General features: G+C 46.0%; 1 protein-coding gene across 3 annotated transcripts in view; it reads right to left on the reverse strand.

Annotated features, from left to right (window-relative positions):
- WNT5B (Wnt family member 5B) overlaps positions 1 to 22,353 on the reverse strand; it is a 96,086-nt gene that overhangs the window by 13,202 nt on the left and 60,531 nt on the right. For 2 of the 3 annotated variants that reach the window (XM_084640267.1, XM_084640268.1), the window contains exons 2-3: positions 5,344 to 5,492; positions 4,341 to 4,588 (exon numbers count right to left, since the gene is read on the reverse strand). In XM_084640267.1, the coding sequence (XP_084496393.1) occupies positions 4,341 to 4,588; positions 5,344 to 5,492 (397 nt within the window). Of the gene's footprint in view, positions 1 to 4,340; positions 4,589 to 5,343; positions 5,493 to 7,349; positions 7,392 to 22,353 lie in introns of those variants that run through there. The other variant, XM_084640269.1, reaches the window with a different exon arrangement.

Below are 22,353 nucleotides of genomic sequence, written 5' to 3' on the forward strand. Positions count from 1 at the left end.
CCTCAGTGATCAGACATTGCTCTTTGCCAGACCAGAGACTAGACTAGACCAAAACCTGTAACAATGCTCAAAGAAACACAGTCACTTAGAAAAACAAATATAACTCAACCAGTTAAAGTGCTACACATCCCTGAACAAAATCTGCATGCTAGCAGACTGCCTTACCACTGTAAAATATACAAAACTAAGGCAGACTTACTAAACATAGACCAAAGCTAAGTCTACACTACCACTTATGTTGGCAAAACTTATGTTGCTTAGAGGTGTGAGTGACATAAATTATGTCACCCTCCTGAGTGACATAAATTATGCTGGTGTGCACAGTGTATAAGTGTGCACAGTGCTATGTCGGAGGGAGGTTCTCCCACCAACATAGCTACCGCTGCTTGTTGGGGATGGATTAATTATGTCAAGGGCAGAGTGGCTATATAAGATATCTTACAGCACCACAGCTGCATCAGTACAGCTGCGCTGATATAAGCTCTCTAGTGTAGACATAGCTCAAGTAACCGTAAACTAGGGCCTACCATTCTAAGCTGTGGCCAAACTGTGCTTGGTGTTGTCTTATGGGGGTGAGGGGAAAAGCTGTTTTCACATAACGGATGCACTTCCTGGATTTTGGTGCTTATGGGCAGCCCCCAGCATAACCTAGAGCAGTGCGTGGGGCGTCTTTAATTTATGCCCTGATTGCTGGCTGACAGACCAGAACTGTTGGAGCACTCTGGCCAGACCCTCATTCTCCCACTACTTATCCCTTCTCCTCTCCCCAGACTTTGGGCTTGCTACAATTACATTTTATAGCGCCCTAACTTGCTGGCTCAGGGTGTGAGAAAGCACCCCCCTGAGCGCAGCAAGTCAGAGAGCTTTAAAGCGCTAGTGTAAACTGGCTCCGAGCACTGGGGGCCGTGCTCCCAGCGCTCGGAGCTAATCCCCTCGTGGAGGTGGGTTACCAGAAGCGCTGGGAGAGCTCTCTCCCAGCGCTCGCGCACGACCGCACTCGCACTTCAAAGCGCTGCCACGGGAGCACTCCCACGACAGCGCTTTGAAGTTTCCAGTGTAGCCAGGCCCTCTGACATGCTCTGTGCCACCACTGCGGATATTCCCCAGTGAGGAAATTCTTCTGGTTTCCAGCTTCTTTATGCCACGGGAACAGCATAAAGGAACCAGGCTGCAAAACAGAATTGAAGCCTACAGGTTACAAATGGGATAAAAGCACAGTACAAACTCGGAGAAGAATGACTTTACACCAACATGCTACAGAAGAGATTGAAATGGCTTGATTTCTACCCCAGTATCAAAAACATATTTCCTCAAATTATTGGAAATTACAGAAGACATTTAATAAAAAAATAAATTCAGAAGAACTGTGCCTGAGCCTAGGAGAAAAGAGGCAGCAGCAATAATGTCACCCGGTGTAGCAGCTTGTCACTGACAAAGGGCAAATCCACACTCCCTCTTAAGTCGATCTAACTTACCTAGCTCCGGGGTGTGAAAAAGACACACACACCCTGAGCAATGCAAGTTACAGCACCCTAAGCGCTGACCACACCAGTGCTATGTCAGGAGGAAATGCTCTCCCACCAACATAGTTTCCACCTCTGTGAGAGGTGGAGTAATTATGCCAACAGGAGCGCGCTCTCCCCTCGGCATAGAGCGTCTTCACCAGACATGCTCCAGCCACACAGCTGCATTAGTGCAACTATGCTAATGTAAGTGTACTGTAGCGTAGACCTGACCTCAGTAATAGACAATAATGATGAATTATCATAAAACTCATGACACTGTGAAGCCCAGTCCTGTGCAAGAGAGACCTCAGATTTATAGATCTGTAAATTTGTGCAACACCTACATCACTTTTCTTGCCATTCTAGAGTTTTCAGTTTGTATCTGAGTGTGCTCCCTCGTGAGAATATACTTCCCATTGAACCAGGAACGAGGTACAGAAGGGACGGGTTCAAATATCTGTATTAGAAGTTAAGTTTTTAAATGGTGGACACATCACAAACTATGTCCTCACCAGCCACCACCCCACACACACCGCTAGACACACATGCACACCACCACACATAAACACACCCTCTCTACCACAGACACCCACCACCACCCATACCATAACTACCAGAAACATCTACACCAATATTGGCAGCAGACACCCAGCACCACACACACCATAGACATCAGAGACACCTACCATCACACCCACACAGGCCACCACTGTTTTACCACCAAAACCAAAGAGTGGGCAAAGTTACCAAGATCATTGTAATTGAAAGGGTGGAGAGAGGGCCTTTCTCTGTTTCTACCCCTTCTCCATTATCCATTTTGGCTCCTTCTCCCCAGTAACCCCCACCCTCCCTGTGTCCTCTATTCATCCCTTGACCCCCTTTTCCTTCACCTGCGGCCCTTGCTTCCCTTTCATTCACTCTGATTCCCCACCCTGGTTTGGTCTTGTCTCTTAACTCATGGACAAGACTGTGATGGATGGAGAAGTACTGAAGGGGAAGGGAATCTGTCTCTACATGGGACACTTTCCGAGCCTTTGTTCCTGTGGAATTGCTGTAACTTCTTCTGGGAGCCAAAATTTACCCCAGGCTTTGGATCTAGCTGAGCAATGCCCACCAAGGGCCCATACAAACTAAGGGGTGCGGCAGGGGGGTAGTTCCTGTTATTGTCTTACAGAGCTCCATCCTCAAATGCGTCCCTTCATGGTGGATTCACTTTTCACTCTTTGGAGGGCAGATGTTAATGTTTTAGGTTCCTGTCCCTCCACCTGTCCTCTTTCCCACCCAGTGACTCAAGAACATAAGAACGGCCATACTGGGTCAGACCAATGGTCCATCTAGCCCAGTCTTCTGACAGTGGCCAGTGCCAGGTGCTTCAGAGGTAATGACCAAAACAGGAAAATTATTGAGTGATCCATGCCCATCCCTTGTCATCCAGTCCCTGCTTCTGGGAGTTGGAGATTTAGGGACACCTGGAGCATGCAGTTGTCACCCTGACCATCTTGGCTAATAGCTATTGATGGCCCTGTCCTCCATGAATTTGTCATCTCTCTCTCTGTCTCTAGCTACACCAGATATACTTTGGACCTTGGCAACATCCCCTCACTCGGTGTGGGAGGCTGAAAGTATGAGTCAGGGAGGGGGAATCAGAAGGGCTGTGTCCGGAAGAGGCAGGGGAATGCGACAGGGATGGACGGCGAGAGAGAATCCGCCCGGGCTTGACAGGGTTGGCAATCTGCAGGCTCAGCGACAGTGACCAACCCTCCAGCGCGGTGTCCGACCTGAGTCTGTAAACGCAAAGCTCCGCCAGCAGCCCCTGCGCTCCGCAGCCGCGGGTCGGAGCCTGCTGCTCCCAGGGCCCGCTTCAGAGCAGAGACACACGGGCTGCTCTCGGCGGCAGGGAGAAGCTAAAGCTGCATTTATTGCTCCCCCTGCCGCGTCCAAGGGAGCCTAGCTAGCAATCTCCTCTCCCGTGGGTGCTGAAGGCCGAGGATTCACGCCATGCCCCATTAACTGGTGTCCCTGAGCCCATAATTCGGGGGGGGGGTTAGTGCTGCCTGGGTCATTCAATAGTAAATAATTGGCGGTGGGGGTGGGGGTGGGAAGCGTCCTGACTAAAGGGGCGGGATGGTGGGGGGTGGCCTACGACCATTCACACCTTCTCTTTATTGTCCCGGCGGTCGGACACATCAAACTGAGCCCGGATTTCTCAGTGCCTTGCCATGGGAGGATTGCATTTCAAAAGGAGCGGGGACAATGTCGCCGGTCACACCTCGATTCAAGCGCGGCAATGGCCCGTCAATGCGCCTCTTACCGCCGGCGGGGTAGGAATTGTCCCAACCTCCCTCCCAGGTAAACAAGGGCCCCCACGCCAGGGAGTCCCCCTCTCCCCGCTTTGCAGGGCTGCGCCCCCTGTAACCGGGGGGCTCTGGAGAGGTTAACCTGGATCGGCGGGTACTGCTTTTGTCTTCGTCCCTCGCCACCCCCTCAATCAATAAACACAATCAAAAACCTCCCCCCAACTAAACCCCAGCTCCGCATTAAGGCGTGCAATGGGCTAGGGGAGGCCCTCGAGGCCGGTGCCCCCGGCCAAGCGCAGTCAGAGAGAGGTGGCCTTGCGGGACGTGACGGGTTATGCGCTCCCTGCTCAGCGCATCGCAGGAAACCAGGTCACTTCGTTCAATGGGGGTTTCGAGCCTGCGCTAACGGGCGGCCCTGCGTCCAAATGTGTATTTGAACAGATCAGCCTTGATCTGCATCGCCCCGAGTATCCGCAACAGCCTCCCAGGCCCCCACTCCCCATCCTCCCTCTGCTGCCACCTCTGACCGGCCCCTTACCTATTTTCATTACCCTGCCAAAGACAGAGACATTGTCCACGGTGCTGCAATTCCACCTCCTCTGCCGAAACTGGTACTGACACTCCTTGATGGCATTTTTGGCCCCTTCTCCGATGTACACCATGTGTTCCTGGTAGAGCTGGCAGAGTTTCCTCTGGCCTGGGGAGAGCCCGGGGAGCTGGCTGCACACAGGCTGGGCTCCTATAATGTACATCTCAGGTCTCTGAACTGGGTTCATAGCCAAAGACCTGGAACGAGAAAAACATCAAAAAAAAAAAAAAAAAAGAGGGTGGGGGAGAGACCAAACAAATAATCAGCGAGTTCCGATCTCGAAGTGTCTCCACGCCGAAGAGGGCGTCCGTGACAGCACCTTCCTGCCAGCCCAGGGCTGAGGCTGGGGGCAGATCTCTGATAGGGCTCTCCAGGACGCTAATCTTTTCCAAGGCTTTGGCAGGAACAAACACAGCGCGTTTGTAACCTGAGTTAAAACATAGAGAGGCACTCGGGATGGGGAAGGGGGTGGGCTGAGGCTTTGCAAAAAGGAGTGAACCCGTTTCCATGAACTGCCAATAAGCGCTGCCTCCAACTCGGGAAATTTTCCTCTGTCTAGGAGAGGGGTTTGTCGAGAGTTGGACAATTAATAGGAAACCCTTAACGATCCTTTTCGCATGGGCTTTACCGCAGAGGGGCAATCATCCGAGATCCCTGAAATTCTCTCAAGCAGAATGGGTGGGGAAGGGACGTGTGTTTCTTTCCAAGGTGTGTGTGGGGGGGCGGATCTGGAGATTTCTTGCAGGTACAGCAAGAAAACCACGAAACCCGTCGATTTCCACTCGAATATGGGCACAAAGCCCCTGGAGCGCGGGGGAAGAGCAGCCCGGACTCCCCTCGCCGGCTGCAAAGTCCCGCTTCCCTACAGAGCCCAGGGGGAGGTCGTGACACTGGAAAATCACCCGCACCCCAAAGGAGGGCAACGAATGGAAAGGCGTGACTGGAGACTCACCACCAGGAATTCGCGTCCGCCAGGAGCTGGGTGCAGCTGCAGAGGAGAGCGAGGGTGAGCAGCAGGCTCGTCCCAGTCATAGTGCGCTTTTCCCGGCTCCGGCGCCCTTGGAAGAGCCCTTGAAGCGACAGTCTCCAAGACAAGGCTCCCTGCAAAACGAAGAGAACCCCCAGAGAGGGGCCTGAGTCCAACGGGCGTGCGGGGATCACATCAGGGTCCTGCTCTGGGGAAGCCGGGCGCCCCCTCCCACTTCTCTCTGCTCCAAAGCTCTCCGAGCGGGACCCCTTGCGCACAGCCGGCCCTGCCTGCAGACCCCTCCCCCGCCCTGCTCCCTTCCCCAGTGACCGGCCGGCAGCACTCAGGGACCTGCAGGGCTTTTATGAGTGTCCATCTGCCTTTGATTGGTCCGCACGCCAGGGTCCCTGGGAATGCACAACACTTCCAGGCTTTGTCAGCTAGTGACACTCGGGGAGGGAAGAGCCCTGCAAAGGGACGGGCAAGGGAGTGTGAGGAGAGAGAACAGGAAGGGACAGCGTGAGCGGGGAGAGGGTGCACTGGAGAGAAGAAAGAGGAGAGGAGAGGAAAGGAAAGCAGCAGCCCCCCCCGCCCCATGTTTTTTACATAGCTACCGTTACACCCCCACCCCTTCTTTACGTGCTCAGTAGGGTGCAATCCAGCCCTCCCCACCTAGCCAGCCGCCGAGAGATCTTCCAGGAATGAGGACAACTAGGAGAGCCTGCAAAGCAAAGGGCAAAACAGAGCCGCTAATGGGGCTAACGCTGGTGGGAGAAGAGTGGATCATGCAGTCCCCTCTTCATCGGGTCTTTCTCCTCCCTGCCTCAAGCAAGACCCCTCCAGCGGTCGAACAGAAGGCCTGGGGGTTGTAATAACCCCAGAGGGAAAGACCTGGCCTGATGAAGCTCCTTCTGAGACACAGGAGTCACTGGGGCAAAGGGTCTGGTCCCAACCCAGGCTGACTGCAAAGGAGCCGGCTGCTGGCTAAACCTCTGTTCCAGAAGTGGATGGGGCAGAGCTCGATCTGACAGTGGAAACCTGCATCCCTTCACCCAGCCCAAACTCACTGACCTTCAGTGCGAAGCTCTGCAGAGAGGGGTCGGGATGGACAGGACAGCACCTAAAGGGCACCCATATCTAAGCTCCCCCCCCATCCCAAGGATGCCTCTCCCCTTGACGTTCATATCCTCCAGCGATAATACCCCCATAAATACAGAGTGACAACCCCATGGCACCAGCCATGCAGAAATGCACCCCGGAGGCAATACCCCTGGCCCCAGGCACGCAACTGTCTCTTCTTTCTATCGGCCCCCCTCATTGAATCCGAGAGTCTCTCCAAGTTACTTAGCCCCAGCCCGAGAGGTGGGGATCTAGAGACAGCCCCCTCCTCACGGTATTTCTTCCTCGGCTCTCTGTTGCTGGGGGAGGGCGCACAGGCAGGTGTGTGGGGTTGGCAGGGGGCAGATCAAAGGGAGAAACTCGCTCCTTCCCCTTTGTCATGCAGAGCCGCTTCGGAAATGATCTGGCCTCTACAGCAGCAAATGAACAGTCGTCGTCCCCCCCCCCACCTCCCGAAAATAGTCCTCCCCTTCAAAAGGACCCCATATAATACCCCCCAATCCCGTTCCCCCAGGGCAGGAGGTCTGTGAATGCACTGGCTGGAGCAGATAGAGATGGAGCAGAGATAGGGCTGGCACCAGAGCCTAATGACTTTATAGGGGGGAGGAGGGGAGCCGGTCCGGAGAAGAGGAGCGAGAGAACAGCTTCAAAGGCTCCTCTTGTCCAAACATCCTTCGCCATCCCCTGCTCAACCCCACCAGGCAGCTCTGCGGCAAGAATAACCAGACAGATCCTCACCCGCTCCCAGCTCAACTCACTCCCCAGGTAGCCAAGGCAAACACCCCCCCATACACACACACACTCCTGTCCGCTCATCGGCCCTGCTCGCCGCTCCCACTGCCCCCCATTCCCCCCCCAACACACTAACAGACCTGCTAACAAATCCCTCTCCCCCTCCGCCATCTCGCATCGGGGAGGAAACCAGCAATCTGGTCACGCCACCCCAGACACCCTCTGCCTCATTCCACACACTGTCTCAGCCAGCTAGCCCGCCCTCCATTCGCGCTTCTCTAGCCCTTCCCGGCTTCAGGGGAGGACACCCGCAGGCACCCTCCTCTCCCGGCCTGCCGTCGCTCCAGAGGAGCCCAGGTGGCGGTGGTTCTGCTGCAGTGAGTTTGAAAGGTCAGCCTGCCGCTCCCCTCCAGTGACTGTCAAGTTGTGCCAGAAACATGTACCGTTCCAAGCTCTGCCAGTTACCTGCCTTTCATACAGCCTCATAAACACCAGCAGGGCCATTAATCACCAGACTCAGCAGTTCATTCCACCCAAGGGGTTTTGGTGGGGGGTTGAACCCAGATTCCTATCGCCTGCTACGGTGAAGTTGTTGTGTTTGTTTGTAGCCCCTTGGCTTCCTCCACAGTCCAGATGTCTTCTACCTGTAGCTGGTGACCTGTCTCACCTGGCAGGCAGATGTGAGACTGCCAGCGCCAGAATTAGCCCCAGGACAAAAAGGCCTTGTGTGACCTAGATCGCTGAAGAGAGGCAAGCACAGTAGGATCCACGGCTGAAGAAAACAGAACTAGATTATTCACATCTTATACCTCTTCCCTCCTCCTATTTGTGTGTGTTGGAGGGGCTGTGGGTGTGGGGGTGTTTTTCAAGACTGTTTTTGTCAGTGATGGCAGAACAGACCGTTTCTCTTTGCCAGCCTGGGGAGGAAGGAAGTTGCGTGGGGGTGGATGGTTTTTCCATGACAAACGATGAATCTGCACAGAGGTGGTGTGATGTCACCCAAAGGTTTCCAGACAGCCTCAGGTATATGAGCCCGTCTTCCTTAGTGGAGGAGAGACTGCCGATTGTAAGTGAAGCTCCCCCCTTAACAACAGAGACAGGAGGGGAGAACTTTTAAAAAAAGACCGATAAGGGAAAAAACAAGGATTTGTACCATGCTGTAGTAAATAAATGACTCATGCTGGGAAAGGAGTAACTGTCAGTTTACTCACAGCCAGCACTCCCTATAGAGCCCTGTGCTAGAAGAATCTGGGAGTGGAGTAAGCTGTCAGCTTCTCACAAGCCATCCTCTTGATTCTTCCTGATAAGAATGTGGGAATGGAGTAGTATGAACCTCTGTGAATAAGTGTAGGTGTGCGGAGCCATAGAAATCCAAGGCACAACCGTGGAGCTGCTTACCACAGGCTTCATCTGTGACTTTGGGCCTGTGGCTTAATCTTTTGCACAGTAGAACTGTGAGGCTTAACTCATGAAAGTTTGTAAAGTCTTTGAATAGATGTACAAAGTATTCATTATTAATTAAGGTTTCAGAGTAGCAGCAGTATTAGTCTGTATTCACAAAAAGAAAAGGAGTACTTGTGGGAGCTTAGAGACTAACAAATTTATTTGAGCATAAGCTTTCGTGAGCTACAGCTCACTCTCAAGTGAGCTGTAGCTCACGAAAGCTTATGCTCAAATAAATTTGTTAGTCTCTAAGCTCCCACAAGTACTCCTTTTCTTATTATTAATTAAATAATTGTTAATTGAGAAAAGTTTTAACAGAGCTGATGGTGACATATCACAGTGAAATATCCTGCAATTTGCCAGCAGCATCTCAATGAGTAGTAGCTGACAGCAAAGCAAAGCAAAGCAAAGCAGTGATCCTCATTTTGAAGCATAGGAACATAGAAATTGCCATACTGGATCAGAGCACTGGTCCAGAGTCCAAAATCCTGTCACCGACAGTGGACAGCACCAAATGTTTCAGAGAAAGGTGCAAGAAACCCTGCAAAAGGATTCCAGGTGGATTCTGCTGCTAATGACTGTCATTGTAGTGTGGTAATCTCTGTGGAGTTAAAATGTGAATTGTGAAAGTGATTCCCTCTTCAGATCCCACAGATAACTTCTTTAGTGATTGTGTTTATGGCCTCAGCTAAAGTGCTAATAGCAGGTGAGGTTTTGTTGAATAGCTCAGCCTAGGCAAGCAGCTCCCAAACTGTGGCCTGCAGAGAAGTTGGGTGGTGGTCTGTAAAGAGCTGTTAGGTCACATTGTGCTATTTGACTTCCTTACTGCCATCTGCTTCTAAAGATGTCCCTAGGGCCTTTACCGCAAACTTCCTTTAAGAATCTTGTGCTACATTTTTTAAACCTGCATTTCTAAAGCTGGCCCCTATATTAATATTTAGGTACTCGCAAAAGTGCCCTGATTTTCAGAGGGACCAAATATGGTTTGACCTAAATTTAGGCATCCTAGTTTGAACATTGTAGCCTTATTTCATTCAATATGATCTATCAAAGATCCATCACCACTTTCCTATTATTGGTACATTTGCATGAGGGATGTTGCATGATTGCAACTAGAAGAAGGGTGTCCATAAGAAAATCTGCTAAGATTTGATATACTAAAAGTTGAATCCTGACCCAGGTGACATAGAAATCAGACCTGACAAATCCGAAAAGCTACCTCTACAATCTTCTGATCCTTGCTTTTCACTTGCAGGGGGCGGGTCCCAGTGTGATACTTTATCAAGTGTTGTAAACAAAGCACTGAAAAAAGTTTTAAGTCCCTTTCTGCTGCAACTTGTGTGATTATCATTCCTGCTTCTTGTTCAGTTTCCTCCAGACTGGGCGGGACTGGACACACATTCCTCCCTTTGCAGTCAGAGCTCCTTTCAAGCTCCTGTTTATTCTCACAACTTGACTCTGGAGCAATTCCTATTTCTAATTGCTCACAATGTCCAATGCATCCAGGAACATTTACTGCTGTCTAGATGGATCCTTCCTCCCAGTAGAGGCATGAGCCCACTTATTCATCAGGAGAAAAAAAAAAAGATTCATATAAGCAGAGCCTCAGGAAACCAAGAGGCAACAAGGGTTCCATCACTGGGAAAAGGAGCCTCACCTGCTAGCCCGAAAGGGGAGCTCTGGGGTCCATTGTCTGGCAGTAGTACTTCATGTATCCATAAGGAGTGCTCTGAGTTCTGTGCCTGTAGAGAGGATTCCTAGGTTCTGTTAAGAGAGGCACCACAGGTGGCCCTAGAGCCATAGGCTCCAGCAGCCAGACTTATTTTTACTGCCATTTTAGCTAAGGACTCAAGTCTTGTTCCTGCCATCAATTCAGCTGAACGGATGTTAGAACCAGTGGAGAGGTTTTTTTTAAGTTTCCCAAGGCCAAAGTGTCTCCACGAGCCAGAATTTTAAATCACCTTTTATTCCTCCACCTTATGTTGGGCTGTACTCTTCATCCAACGTTGCTGAAGTTGAAGTCTTCAGCTATTATTACTGAACCTCCAACTCCTTGGGCCTAAGTGGATTCTCCTTTATAAATCTTTCAAAAGCTAAGTTTGTTGTTTTGTGTTTTCTTTAATTATTATTAACTGAACAGCAACCAGAGCTGATTGCATTATTTCAGCTCCAGCTGGGGTTTTACCAAGGTATTATAAAAATCTGTTGAAAATATTCCCAGACACAGATCCTCCATGTCTGGCTGTCTTGTGGCGTTCTCTGCCTTGTTAAATTGCTTCTCCACACAACCTCTCCATTTCCAGAGAAAGGGGCTATTATTCTTGCCAGATTCCTCCAGCTCACACTGCTTCTTGTCTCCTTTGGTACTTGTGCACTGTAGTATTTTATCTTTTTAAGTGCTCATATGCTACCTTTTTCTGCATCTCAGAACTTGTCAGCCCCTCTGGCACATCCACATTTCCTTTCCTTGTTACCTTGCTGCTACTTTAACCTTCTGCTTTTCCATACTTCCTCTGGTCAGTGTTATTTAGTCTCACTGTCATTAAGGTCAGATACAGTCCAGAAAGTGCCAAGATATACCTGCCAGTCTCAGGAGACCCTGTGACAGCTGTCTCTGAGGTGCATAACCAGGGAAAGAGAATGGAGGGGAACAGTGAGAAAACATGTTTGTTAAAAGCAATCAAAAAAGGACCAGATAATAGGCTGGATCAGCCATGCTGAAGCCAGAGAAGTGGATGGTAATAAAGCAGTAATAAAAAAATCACTTAACACTTACACTGACTAACCTTCTTCCCAGACCTCAAAGCATTTAAAAAGGTGGATAAATCTTTTCCTACAAATGGGGAAACTGAGGCACAGAGTAGCTAACTGACTTGCCTAAGGTCACACAGCAAGTCAGGATTAAACTCAATAGCCTGTTCCTTCATTCCTTTGCCATTCACAGGAATAAGGATGGCAGGTGGCAGGCAAAGTAGCTTTAAAACACCTTTGCTCTTACCATGTTCCTGGTCCTGCTTGGGATCTGCCTATCCTCCTGCTTAAATTAAAGCAATTTCAGGGCTGCTGTAACTGTAACATTCTCCTAGAGCCGCCCACTACCTAAGAAAAGCGAAGCTCAGTAAATTCTGGCCATGCCCTCAATGTCAGGGGCTGGGAAGGGGAGACAGCACAGAATCATTTTGGCAGCTGTACACCATCCTGGGAACCCCTTATGTTCGAGGTATTCCCCAGAGAGTGAGGTTCCTGGTCACCTAATTCCCATCTCTGTGCTCAGTCTTCTAGACCACAGTTGTATGTTGGGTCCAGTAGAAGACCTGAATCAGAAATACTGGACGAGACACATGTGAGCTGGATGGGGCACATTTTGCCCACACTTCGGACTTTGTCTGGGAGAGCAGCATATCAACTTTAAACATGGACTCACAAGCTTCTTAGTTTCATCTACTTAAATGAGTAAATCATTTAAGATTGTAAATCAGTAACAAAATGTTTATGGACAGTCTAAAATGACTAAACATGATACATTTTAAAAGGCCAAATATTATCGTCTGTTGGCTGTTTGGTGATTTGAGATAAATTTGGTGTCCCAATCCAATTTCCACTCACAATAACCGCCACCTCAATTTGCACTAATTAACCCCTCTTCAGAGGGCTTCAGAACTCCCCTCTCACCCAACAGGAGATACCTCAAGTCAGGGTTGAAACATAAGACAGGATAGGGTTGGGGAAGCATTCACTGCTGCTGCTGCCGCTACCCAGGGCTACATGTGTTCTGTGCACAGAAGAGTCCAGTCCTCAAGGCAATATAGCTGGTTCTTTCACAATTGCTAAATGCATTTGGAGCATTAAACATTTTAAAGGGAAAACACATAACATTAGAAAGACAGCAACATGGAAAATATTTTCTTCCTTTACTTGCCTGCCAACACCTGAGTTCAGAGCTGCTGTTTCACCTGCAACAGTTGATGATATCATCAGTCCCTCAAGCTGTGTAAGGAATGCAGCTCCCTGCTCTGCTAGAGGGCTAGTGATGGCCACAATATTTGCAAGAGAACACGAAAATGTAAACTCAGATTTTGGCATGAAAGCAAGTATAATAGTCCCCATTTAAGATAAGGCTAGGGCAAAGTTCTTAACAGTAGGAGCAACTGGGCAGTGAAATAGCTTCCCCAAGGTGATGCATCTTCTCCGCAGAGATTCAAGAACAGGTCAGACAAGAGGAACGTGCTGGATGACCTTCAAGTGGTGTTTTCTGACCCTGATCCTGTAAGGTGTTCAGCACTTTTAACTCCCACTGAAGTCAGTAGGTGCTGACGACATTGAACACTTCCCAGAATCTCACAGAACTGCACCTCATGTTTCTGTTCACATATCTCAACTGAGTTTTGTTCCATAATTTGTATTAACTCCATGAAATACCATAGTGTGTACAGTATACAAAGTACGGAGTTATGCTGTTGTTATATGGCTTCAAGCTCCTCAGGAGCAAACAACCTACAGAAACATTTAGAAGCTCAAAACAAAGAGTTACTATCTGCAAGTGTCAGTCAGAGGGATCAGTTGTCTCCCATTTGTTTCTTTTACTAAACAACTACCAATAATTCCTGACTCATGACTACAGCTACCAATAACCGTGAAAAATATTAAGCCAAAATCAGTTCTATTTCAATGTAATTTTTCTCTCACTGTCCTTTAAAATCTTTAGAAATGGTTAATAGAATATCATAGAATATCAGAGTTGGAAGGGACCTCAGGAGGTCATCCAGTCCAACCCCCTGCTCAAAGCAGGACCAATCCCCAACTAAATCATCCCAGCCAGGGCTTTGTCAAGCCTGACCTTAAAAACTTCTAAGGAAGGAAGGAAGGAAGTTCCATAAACTCCCTGTAATAATAATAAATAATAATAATAATAGTTGCAAAACCTTACTAGCATTAAGAAGGTAATCCCCACAACACCTCTGTGAGGTATTATCACCCTCATCTTACAGATCAGAAAACTGAGGCACAGAAAGGTTGTGTGACCTGCCTAAGGTCACACAGAAAGCCTGTGGCAGACCTAGAAATAATTACCTTGATTCAGCAAAGCACTAAATCATGTACTTAAAGTTAAACATGTACTTAAACGTTTTGCTGAACTGTGGCTAAAATCAAGATCTCCTGTCTTCCATTTTCATCCTTTGGCCACACAATCATCCTTCCATTGCTTAGGCAATATTCCTGCTTTGACACAAAGCACTCAGCCCCATAAGTAATAAAGAAAATACACTGGAGTTAAAGTTATAGTTATCTCATCTTACCTAGTTACATACATTTCCTGTAACTATTAGGCAGGCCATTTCCCAAGCAAAGAAAACCCTATTTGCACCACATACTTAATAAGTATTTTAGCATAAACAGAATTTATAGAAAATACCAAAGCACTATAAATAAGGTCTTGTCTTCATGAATTTTTTTTACCAGTGTAACTAATTAGTTTAGAAATCTATGTGGTTAAAATCAGTGCAATTTGTGTGAACACTCTTATTCGGTTTAAGACTGTTTTGTATTGATTTAGCGAACATTGGTAAGGAGACAACTTAAGCTAAATCCGTAAGAGACACTCTTAGGACAGGTCTGTACACAAACTTGCACTGAAATAACCAAATCAATTTTAATTCATACCATTACTTATTTCTGTGCAAGTCAGTGTTTGGACACTCTTATTTCAGAGCAATACTACCCTATTTAGAGCTTGCCAAACTGAAACAGGGCACTTTTATTCCATAGAGTGTTCATAAATAGATTTGCACCAAAATCACTCATAGTGTGAATTAAAACTGATAAAGTTACTTTGGTGCAAATTTATGTATAGACAAACCCTTAAATTGAAATAAGAGTGTCCACACAATTGGGTTGCACTGATTTAATTCAATCGATTTCTCAATTGATTTATTTAAATCAGTACAATTTTGTCATGCGACAAGACCTAACATTAAGGCGTGTGGGCATGGGTACAGAAACCTGAATTCACTCTCACAAAAAGGCACCTCTGCACACAAGTACCTGCTATTTCACATCTAAGGTTTTTGCAGTGGCAACTGATACACCCTTCTCTGAAGCTCAGGCACTAAACTTCTATTCTTCAAGACACAAAGGAAAGGAAAATTCAAAGCTAAGTTAAAAAAATTGCTAAAAATGTCAGTGCACTTCCCCCCATATTTCTTCCTTCTCAGTGTCTGGCAGATCCAGTTTGCTCAGTTTTCTAGTCAAATGAGGGGTTTTTTTTTAACTGCCAGAGCTGTAAATACACTCAGAAGCTCAACATCTAACTATCCTCTTTCTATTTCTCCCATCAGCATGAGGTGTAAACTGCCAGCTTTGCTGGTGTTGCAGGAACCATAATAGAATGCAGCTCACTCTCCCCACAGCTGTGTTGGATCTTCAGGGCTAAGAGGAATGAAAATTTGTTTTACATCAGCGAACTCAGATGAAGTTTTGGCAGAACTGGTCATCTAACCGTAGGGACACTTTAAGGATGCAGTTCTGCCCTTAATTCCGCACTGGGGCCAGACTCACAAAAGATCTCAGGCTCCTGTTTAGGCACCAAGATAAGTGGACAGATTTTCCAAACAGCTCTGCACATAGGGGTACTGAGCAATTTTTAAAATCAGACGATAACTGCTATAACAGGAATTTCTAGGTACAGAACCCTCTGGAAAATTTAGCCTAAGCGGATATCTAAGTGAGAACTGAACTGTTTGGAAAATCTGGCCTAGCCTGTGGATGCTGAGCACTTGAAAATCTGATCCATAGTGCCTACATTTTGCAGTCCATGAGTACTGACTTAAAATACATGCAATTCCTTCACTAGGTGCAATGATGTTAGAAAAGGATGCCTTGTTTAGATTTCTTTTATTGTGTTGGTCCAAAATTAATCTTGGTTATTTTCACACCTCAGATGTCACCACACTGTCATACTCATGCTTGTGGACAAAAAGAAAGTGTTATTGAGTAATTCTTATTCACAATGAAATGGAAATGTGTGTGTTGGGTGTATAATGACGCTATCATTAGACTTCCTAGTTTGTGACACTCAAGTTACAGTTGTGCAGGCAGTCTCAGCTACTAGATACAAGGTGAGATCTTCAGCTCATGTAAATAATCATAGCTCCACTGAATATGCTGATTTACACCAGCTGAGGATCTGACCCTGTGTGTCTAGTGGTAAGAGCAGGGGCCTTTGAGCCAAGACCTGAGATTTTATTCCTAGCACGTCTGCTGATATGCTGTGGGATTTTGGGACACACTAGTTCATAGAGACTTTGATTCAGTTTCTCCATCTGCCAAATGGAGATATCTGTTTCAACAGTGGTGTTACAATAGTTTGTAAAATGTTTCAAGATCCTTCTATGAAAGACATTATACAAATACAATCTATTATTATTATTAATTCCCCATTCAGAATTATGTCTAGGCAGAAAATTATCAAACACAAGGGATTAACTTGTGAGAGATAATTTTTTCCACAAACTTAATAAAACTGTTTATTATGACCTTTAACTTAGAGGAAAAGCAAATACCCCCACAAAAATTTAGTGGGTAACAACTCAAATATGGATAAATAATTTAAAAAAAATCAAATCTTGGAAGGCAGTTATTTCATAATGTCATCCAAAAGGTCACTGACAATATTGAAGATTTCTTCCATGATTATCTTGTACATTTCTGTTCTTCTTGGTTAATGAAATATTAAATATGATAGATGGAAAGGGACAGGGGAAGTTCTGTGGGTGGAATGACTATTAATCTGGAATGCAAACTGGCTTTGTTGACCAAATAAAGATTAATGTTCTTCCATTGGAATAAATGGTTCTCCCATGAAAATAAAGTAGGTTTGAGGCAGGAGATAAGTGGGGGGAGAGGTCATTTGTTGGCAGGGGCAGGGAGAGATGCTTATTGTTGTGCAGGAGGGTTGCGTTTCATAATGTGTGCGTATGTTCATGTGGTTTGTGTGCCAGTGTACTTCAGAACAAGCCTGTGTCTGTGTCAGTGGATGAGTTTGTGCTTTGGATTGTATGCTGGAGAATTCAAGAATTCCTATCTAGGATATATGCTCTTACATTACTACAACTAGTGGAGATTTTTCTTTCTTTAAGTTGCAGCCTGTTTTTTAGAATGGAAAGTCTTTTAGTCTCTCTCTGATGCTACCTGTGTGTGGTTCAGCTGGCAAGCATGGTACTTTTGTTTGCACCCACAGATTCCTTACATGGGAAGCAAAGTACCTATTGGTTAGCGCGGAGACTGGCAGTCAAGAGTCCTAAGTTCTATTCCCAATGGCATTGTCTTGCTCTTTGACCTTGGACAAATCAGTTAGTTTCTCTGTGCTTCATTTCCCCCATAACACTAACTAGCTTTCTAAACACTTTTACGTCCTTGGGGACTAGCACTGTATAAGTACACAGCACTAACATGGTTATTTATTATTACATGGAAATATTTGAGAACTGTGGCTGTGTGTGTTCGAGACCATCTTCTAGGGGAAGCAAATGTGGGATGTGATTGAGAATATATTTGTGTGTTGCTCATAATAATCATGATATATTTTCACTTATGTGGTGCTCCTTGCAGGCAGCTCTCTGGATGTTTAGCAAAATGTAACTAAAACCACATAGTCTTAAACATAAAGAGAGAGAGAGAAAGAGAGTGTTTCATGCAAAGGTTAAACAAAAAAATCTGTTTAATATCGCTTTCGGGATTAGAGAAGTTAGGGTAAAACAAATATCCAGAACAAAGTCTGAGCGGTTGCTTCCAGGAAAGCATGTGTATGTGTGTGCCTGCACATCTGCATATTCAATATGTCTTGCTGGGAAACCCAGGGGAAAACAGGAAGCTGGGCATTTTCAGTGCGGGGATTAGATGGAAACATGTGACCCAATCTAAGTAAAATACAGTTTGGTTGCCAACTGACTTGCGAAGATGCCATTGCTCTCTAGTCTCCATTGAAACAGAGCGGGGGCTTGGCCTTGTGGTTAAAACACTGGATGGGGGACTAGGAGATCTGTGCTATAGGCCTTGCCCTGCCAGAGACTAAGCGTGTGACTTTTGGAAAGTCACTTACACCCAGGTCTTCCAAGATATTTAAGATCCTAACTCATATTCATTGCAGTAGTAGTTCGGTGCCTCAATACCTGTGAGGATCTGGGCATTAGGCTAAAATGTTCAAAAATATCCAGTGATTTCAAGTGCCCCTATTTTTGGGTGTCCAGCTGGAGACAACTCGGGCCTGATTTTCAGAGGTGCTGGATACCCAAAAACTCCATATGAAGTCAACCTGCATGTGCTCAACACTTGTTAAAATCAGGCCCCTAAATTCTCTGTGCCTCTCTTTCACCATAAGTAAATGAGGATAATACTAAGCTGATTTGCCAGGGGTACTGTGAGGCTTGAAGCACTAATGGTTGTAAAGAGCTTTGAAATGCTCAAATGAAAGGTGCTAGAAACATGTAAAGCATTATTATTAGTCTCACATTCCCATAGTCATTCCACAAATATATTCACAAGTTTCAGTGTGTCTAAAGAGTGTGATTGTGTTTTCTACATCAGGGTATTAAGGAATAATCTTAGTAGTAGTAGAGAAGATTCACTACTTCCAGGAAGACAGGATGAACATACACTGGGGTGTGCTGGCAATAGGGGTTGAACACCACTGCTAACAAGGCTACGAGGAAATGGAAGAGCTCACAGGTGAAAGAGTGGAAAGAAATCTGCTTTTTCACACAAATCAGTCATTTTGCAGACAAAGAAACTGAACTGAAACAAATATTTCTAATCTGCCCTTCCCTTGACACACACATTTTGGGAGTTGGGAGTGGCGGGGATTGAAGGAAGCTGTGCTCTCATTTTACATGAAAATGGCTTGTCCTATGGAAAAACATGATCTAACATAAAATGAATGTACTGTAAATAGAAGAGTATTTTGCATTTAGGAATCAAATGGGAAATGATTTGAAGTACTCTTAAAGAACAGGTTTCAGAGTAGCAGCCGTGTTAGTCTGTATTCGCAAAAAGAAAAGGAGTACTTGTGGCACCTTAGAGACTAACAAATCTATTTGAGCATAAGCTTTCGTGAGTTACAGCTCCTTCATCGGATGCATTCAGTGGAAAATACAGTGGGGCTCCCCACTGTATTTTCCACTGAATGCATCCAATGAAGTGAGCTGTAGCTCACGAAAGCCTATGCTCAAATAAATTTCTTAGTCTCTAAGGTGCCACAAGTACTCCTTTTCTTAAAGAACACAAATTTGGTGCTATATCCATTTACATAGCCACCTCCCCCCCATACACCTACATCTTCAAACAGCATGTCTAAGACTTCTGATGTACAAAGATAAGCAGCATGTTTCAGGATATTGTACGGCTCAAATCCAAGCACCAAGATGGCTCCAGATACCACAGAATGGAAGCATCGGGAATACAGTTTCTGAATGGCACTTATCTCTGTTGCAGGGCCTCTCAGGAAATGCAGTGATGAATTTCTGACAGCCTAGCAGATTTGACACCAGGAGCCTCTGGACTAACTATTGCTTTTACGAACAAGGTGTCAAACCACGCTTCCCCTAGCAAATGCTAATATAAACCCCATGGTCAGTTTAAGACAGCATTTTGTATATTTTACTTGGGAGTTTGTATTTGCTCTTCCTTCACACTGGGCTTGAATTGTGACTGATTTTCACAGTAAGTTCCTAGAGTTGTACAGCCCTATTTTTCAGCTGTCCTCTGAGACATGGTTTGAAGCCAATATTTATTGGACAGGAGACATAACTTCATGAAATTCCAGTGAACTGCCAATTTTAGAATGTGATTTACTATTGGGAAATGTACTGATGGCTCTATTCCAGAGAGGGAGTAGTTAATAGTTAAAATTAACAACTGCATGTAGTCCAGGGACAGGAAAATACCACACATTAAAATCCCTAGAGTTAAATGTAATCCTTCCATGGGCCAGCCTCACCCTTGCTAATGCAGGGATGTGTGAATTACTTCTTCCTGTACCAGTGTAGTCCCATGTGCACCAGGAAGGATTCACCTGAGGAAGGACGGACATTGGTATTAGTACATGCACTCCCTTGAATTCTGCCAGAGGGGAGCAACTTTAAATTCTACTGATAGCTGGACCACCCATGCCCCCAACCCAGCTGGTACTGTCCAATATTGGGGCTGCTCTGGCTGCAGGCAAGTCCTCTGGCAGAGGGGAAGTGGAGGACACTTTGCTTTGCCACAGTCCCCTCCTCCGAGGGCTTGCCACTACTGGTGACCAGGGGCTTGACTAGGCATTTGCACTTGCATGGACTGAATCTACTAGAGTTACATCAGAGATGGGTTTGGCCCTTTACTGTAACATTCTGAACTAGGTGGAGGTGGCAGCCCATCCAAGGAGGGACAGATTGTATAATCATGTAACGCTCTGTTCAATGTGTGTTATGTGTCCCCTCTAGTGACTGGTCCACAGAAGATATAAATCTGCTACTCTTTTAGCTCAAGTAGCAGAAGCTTATGCTTTAGCAATGGAGGTCTTGGATTCAATCCTCCTTGCTGAACCATAAAATTGATTACTACATGAGCATTCTGTTTACTCTTCAAGACATTGCCATTAATACTTATTATGTCAGCCATTCCCCCCATCTTTATCCCTTTTTGGTACCAAGAATGAAAGAAAGATACAGCCACAACCCTATTGTGGCTTCTACTACAATGAATTATCAGTGTTGCAGTTTGGGATTTCATACTCCACTTTAATACCCTCCCTCTAATATTAATATATTAAGCCTCATAAGACCCCTTTTACACATGGAGAAAATAACACACAGAAAGTGAAGTGCCTTGCGTATGACCATGGCCCAAGTCTCCTAGATCCCAGTCCCTTGCTCTAACCACTAGACCATCCTGTCACACAGTAGCAGACAAGCAGTGCATCCCCTGTGTACCATGGCATTTAATTGTAATTTCCTGGATCATATATTTTTGTTCATCACACAGTCCTGTCTGTTGATTTATATGTGGGGCTTGATCCCTGTGTATTACTGCAGCATTAGTCACATACCAACATGGTGGCAATGTAACTCCTGGATCTCAGTCCTGTGCCTCCTGGAAGTATTGTGATGTTTTTTTTCAAGGTCACTTATTAACAACAAACCTTGTCCCCCACTACCTTCAAAAAAGGCCCAAATTTAAACCTGCTGTTTGCACTGAGATAGCAGGTCTGAATTTTGCACCAAACCTTATTGTACATCCACAGTGCCCGTATGTTGAATGATGCTATCAATACTGAAACAGGTCAATAAATGGCAAACCAGGATTGCTTAATTCAGACAGATTTGAGAAAATGTAATATAGACTATTAATTTTTAGCCCCTTAACATATCATAACTGTATTATCTGTATTACACACACACACTCTGTATGTTTTCTTTCATGAAGTCTTCAATGTGATCTGATATTTACAATAGAAGTCTGCAAGAGAAGAGGAACATGATGTTTTAATCGCAAAAAACTTTGTCTGATTATATATTTTTATTATAATAGCTGGCCAGGAAAAGGATCAAGTGGAATGATGCACAATGCAGATTCCAAAAGTAATCCACCCATCTGACAGACCCTGCTCTGATATATATGCAGTACATATTCACCCTGGTTGCATTCATGGGCACAGATCTCTATTAATCCTGGAGACCTCTGCCATGGAATTATTTATTACAGTGCAGAGGTATTTTACAGAATCATTTGTGCTGAACATTTCAGAGATGAAAGAAAAGGAACCCCCACCTTACCCAGCTGCAGCTCCTCTGCCACCTTACTAACTGTAGGAAAATTCATCAGTGCACATGGGTGTTGGAACTAAGGGTACTGGGGGTGCTGCCAGAACCCCTGGCTTGAAGTGGTTTCCATCATATACAGGGTTTACAGTTTGTTTTAATGGCTCTCAGCACCCCTGTCAGTATGGATGGGGTCAACTTAGCCTATGAAACGGAAGAGTAGCAAATGGTCTCCAAGAGACACCTTCCAGAAAATATCAGCGCCATGAAACGTTGGCACCTTCTCTTTGCTAGTTCATGTCAGGACTTGGTGACTAGAACAACGTTGGCTGTAACTGTCACAGTGCTACAGGAGCATCGTGGCCTGGTCTACGTGGGAAAATTACCCCAAAAATTCATTTTAAAACCAGTTTAACTAAATGAACTTTAAAACCACTTGCAGCCATAGCATAGACTAGACTCCAGATGGAACCTGCTGAAGAAGGTTCTGAAACTGGTTTGCTAAAGACAGCTTAGGCCACCTGGAGTGCGGTCTATGCTACATTTCCAGCCAGCTTTAAATTTGGCTTATCTGGTTTTTCAAGCCAATTAAAATTGAGGGAAATTTCTTCAGTGTACACTAGGCCTTGCAGAAATGTCCCACACTTAGAAAACAAATATCCAAGGGGGAGAAATCTCAAGAGACAGAAAAGTGAAAGTCAACATCAACTAATCACAGAAACTCAGCTAAACTCCTACATGTGTGTGTGTGCGTATGCACATAGGCGGTGGGTGAACCCCTGCTTTGGGGAGGCAAATCCATCGGCTCCGCCCCACTGTCCAAGGCCCTGCCCCCACATACGCCAGAGCCCCCAAACCCCGCTGTAAAAGGAGAAGCCTTGATTCTGAGGGGCCCCTGCGACCAGAGGAG

This window comes from Lepidochelys olivacea (assembly GCF_965140295.1).
Source record: "Lepidochelys olivacea isolate rLepOli2 genome assembly, chromosome: 1".
NCBI lineage: Eukaryota > Metazoa > Chordata > Testudines > Cheloniidae > Lepidochelys > Lepidochelys olivacea.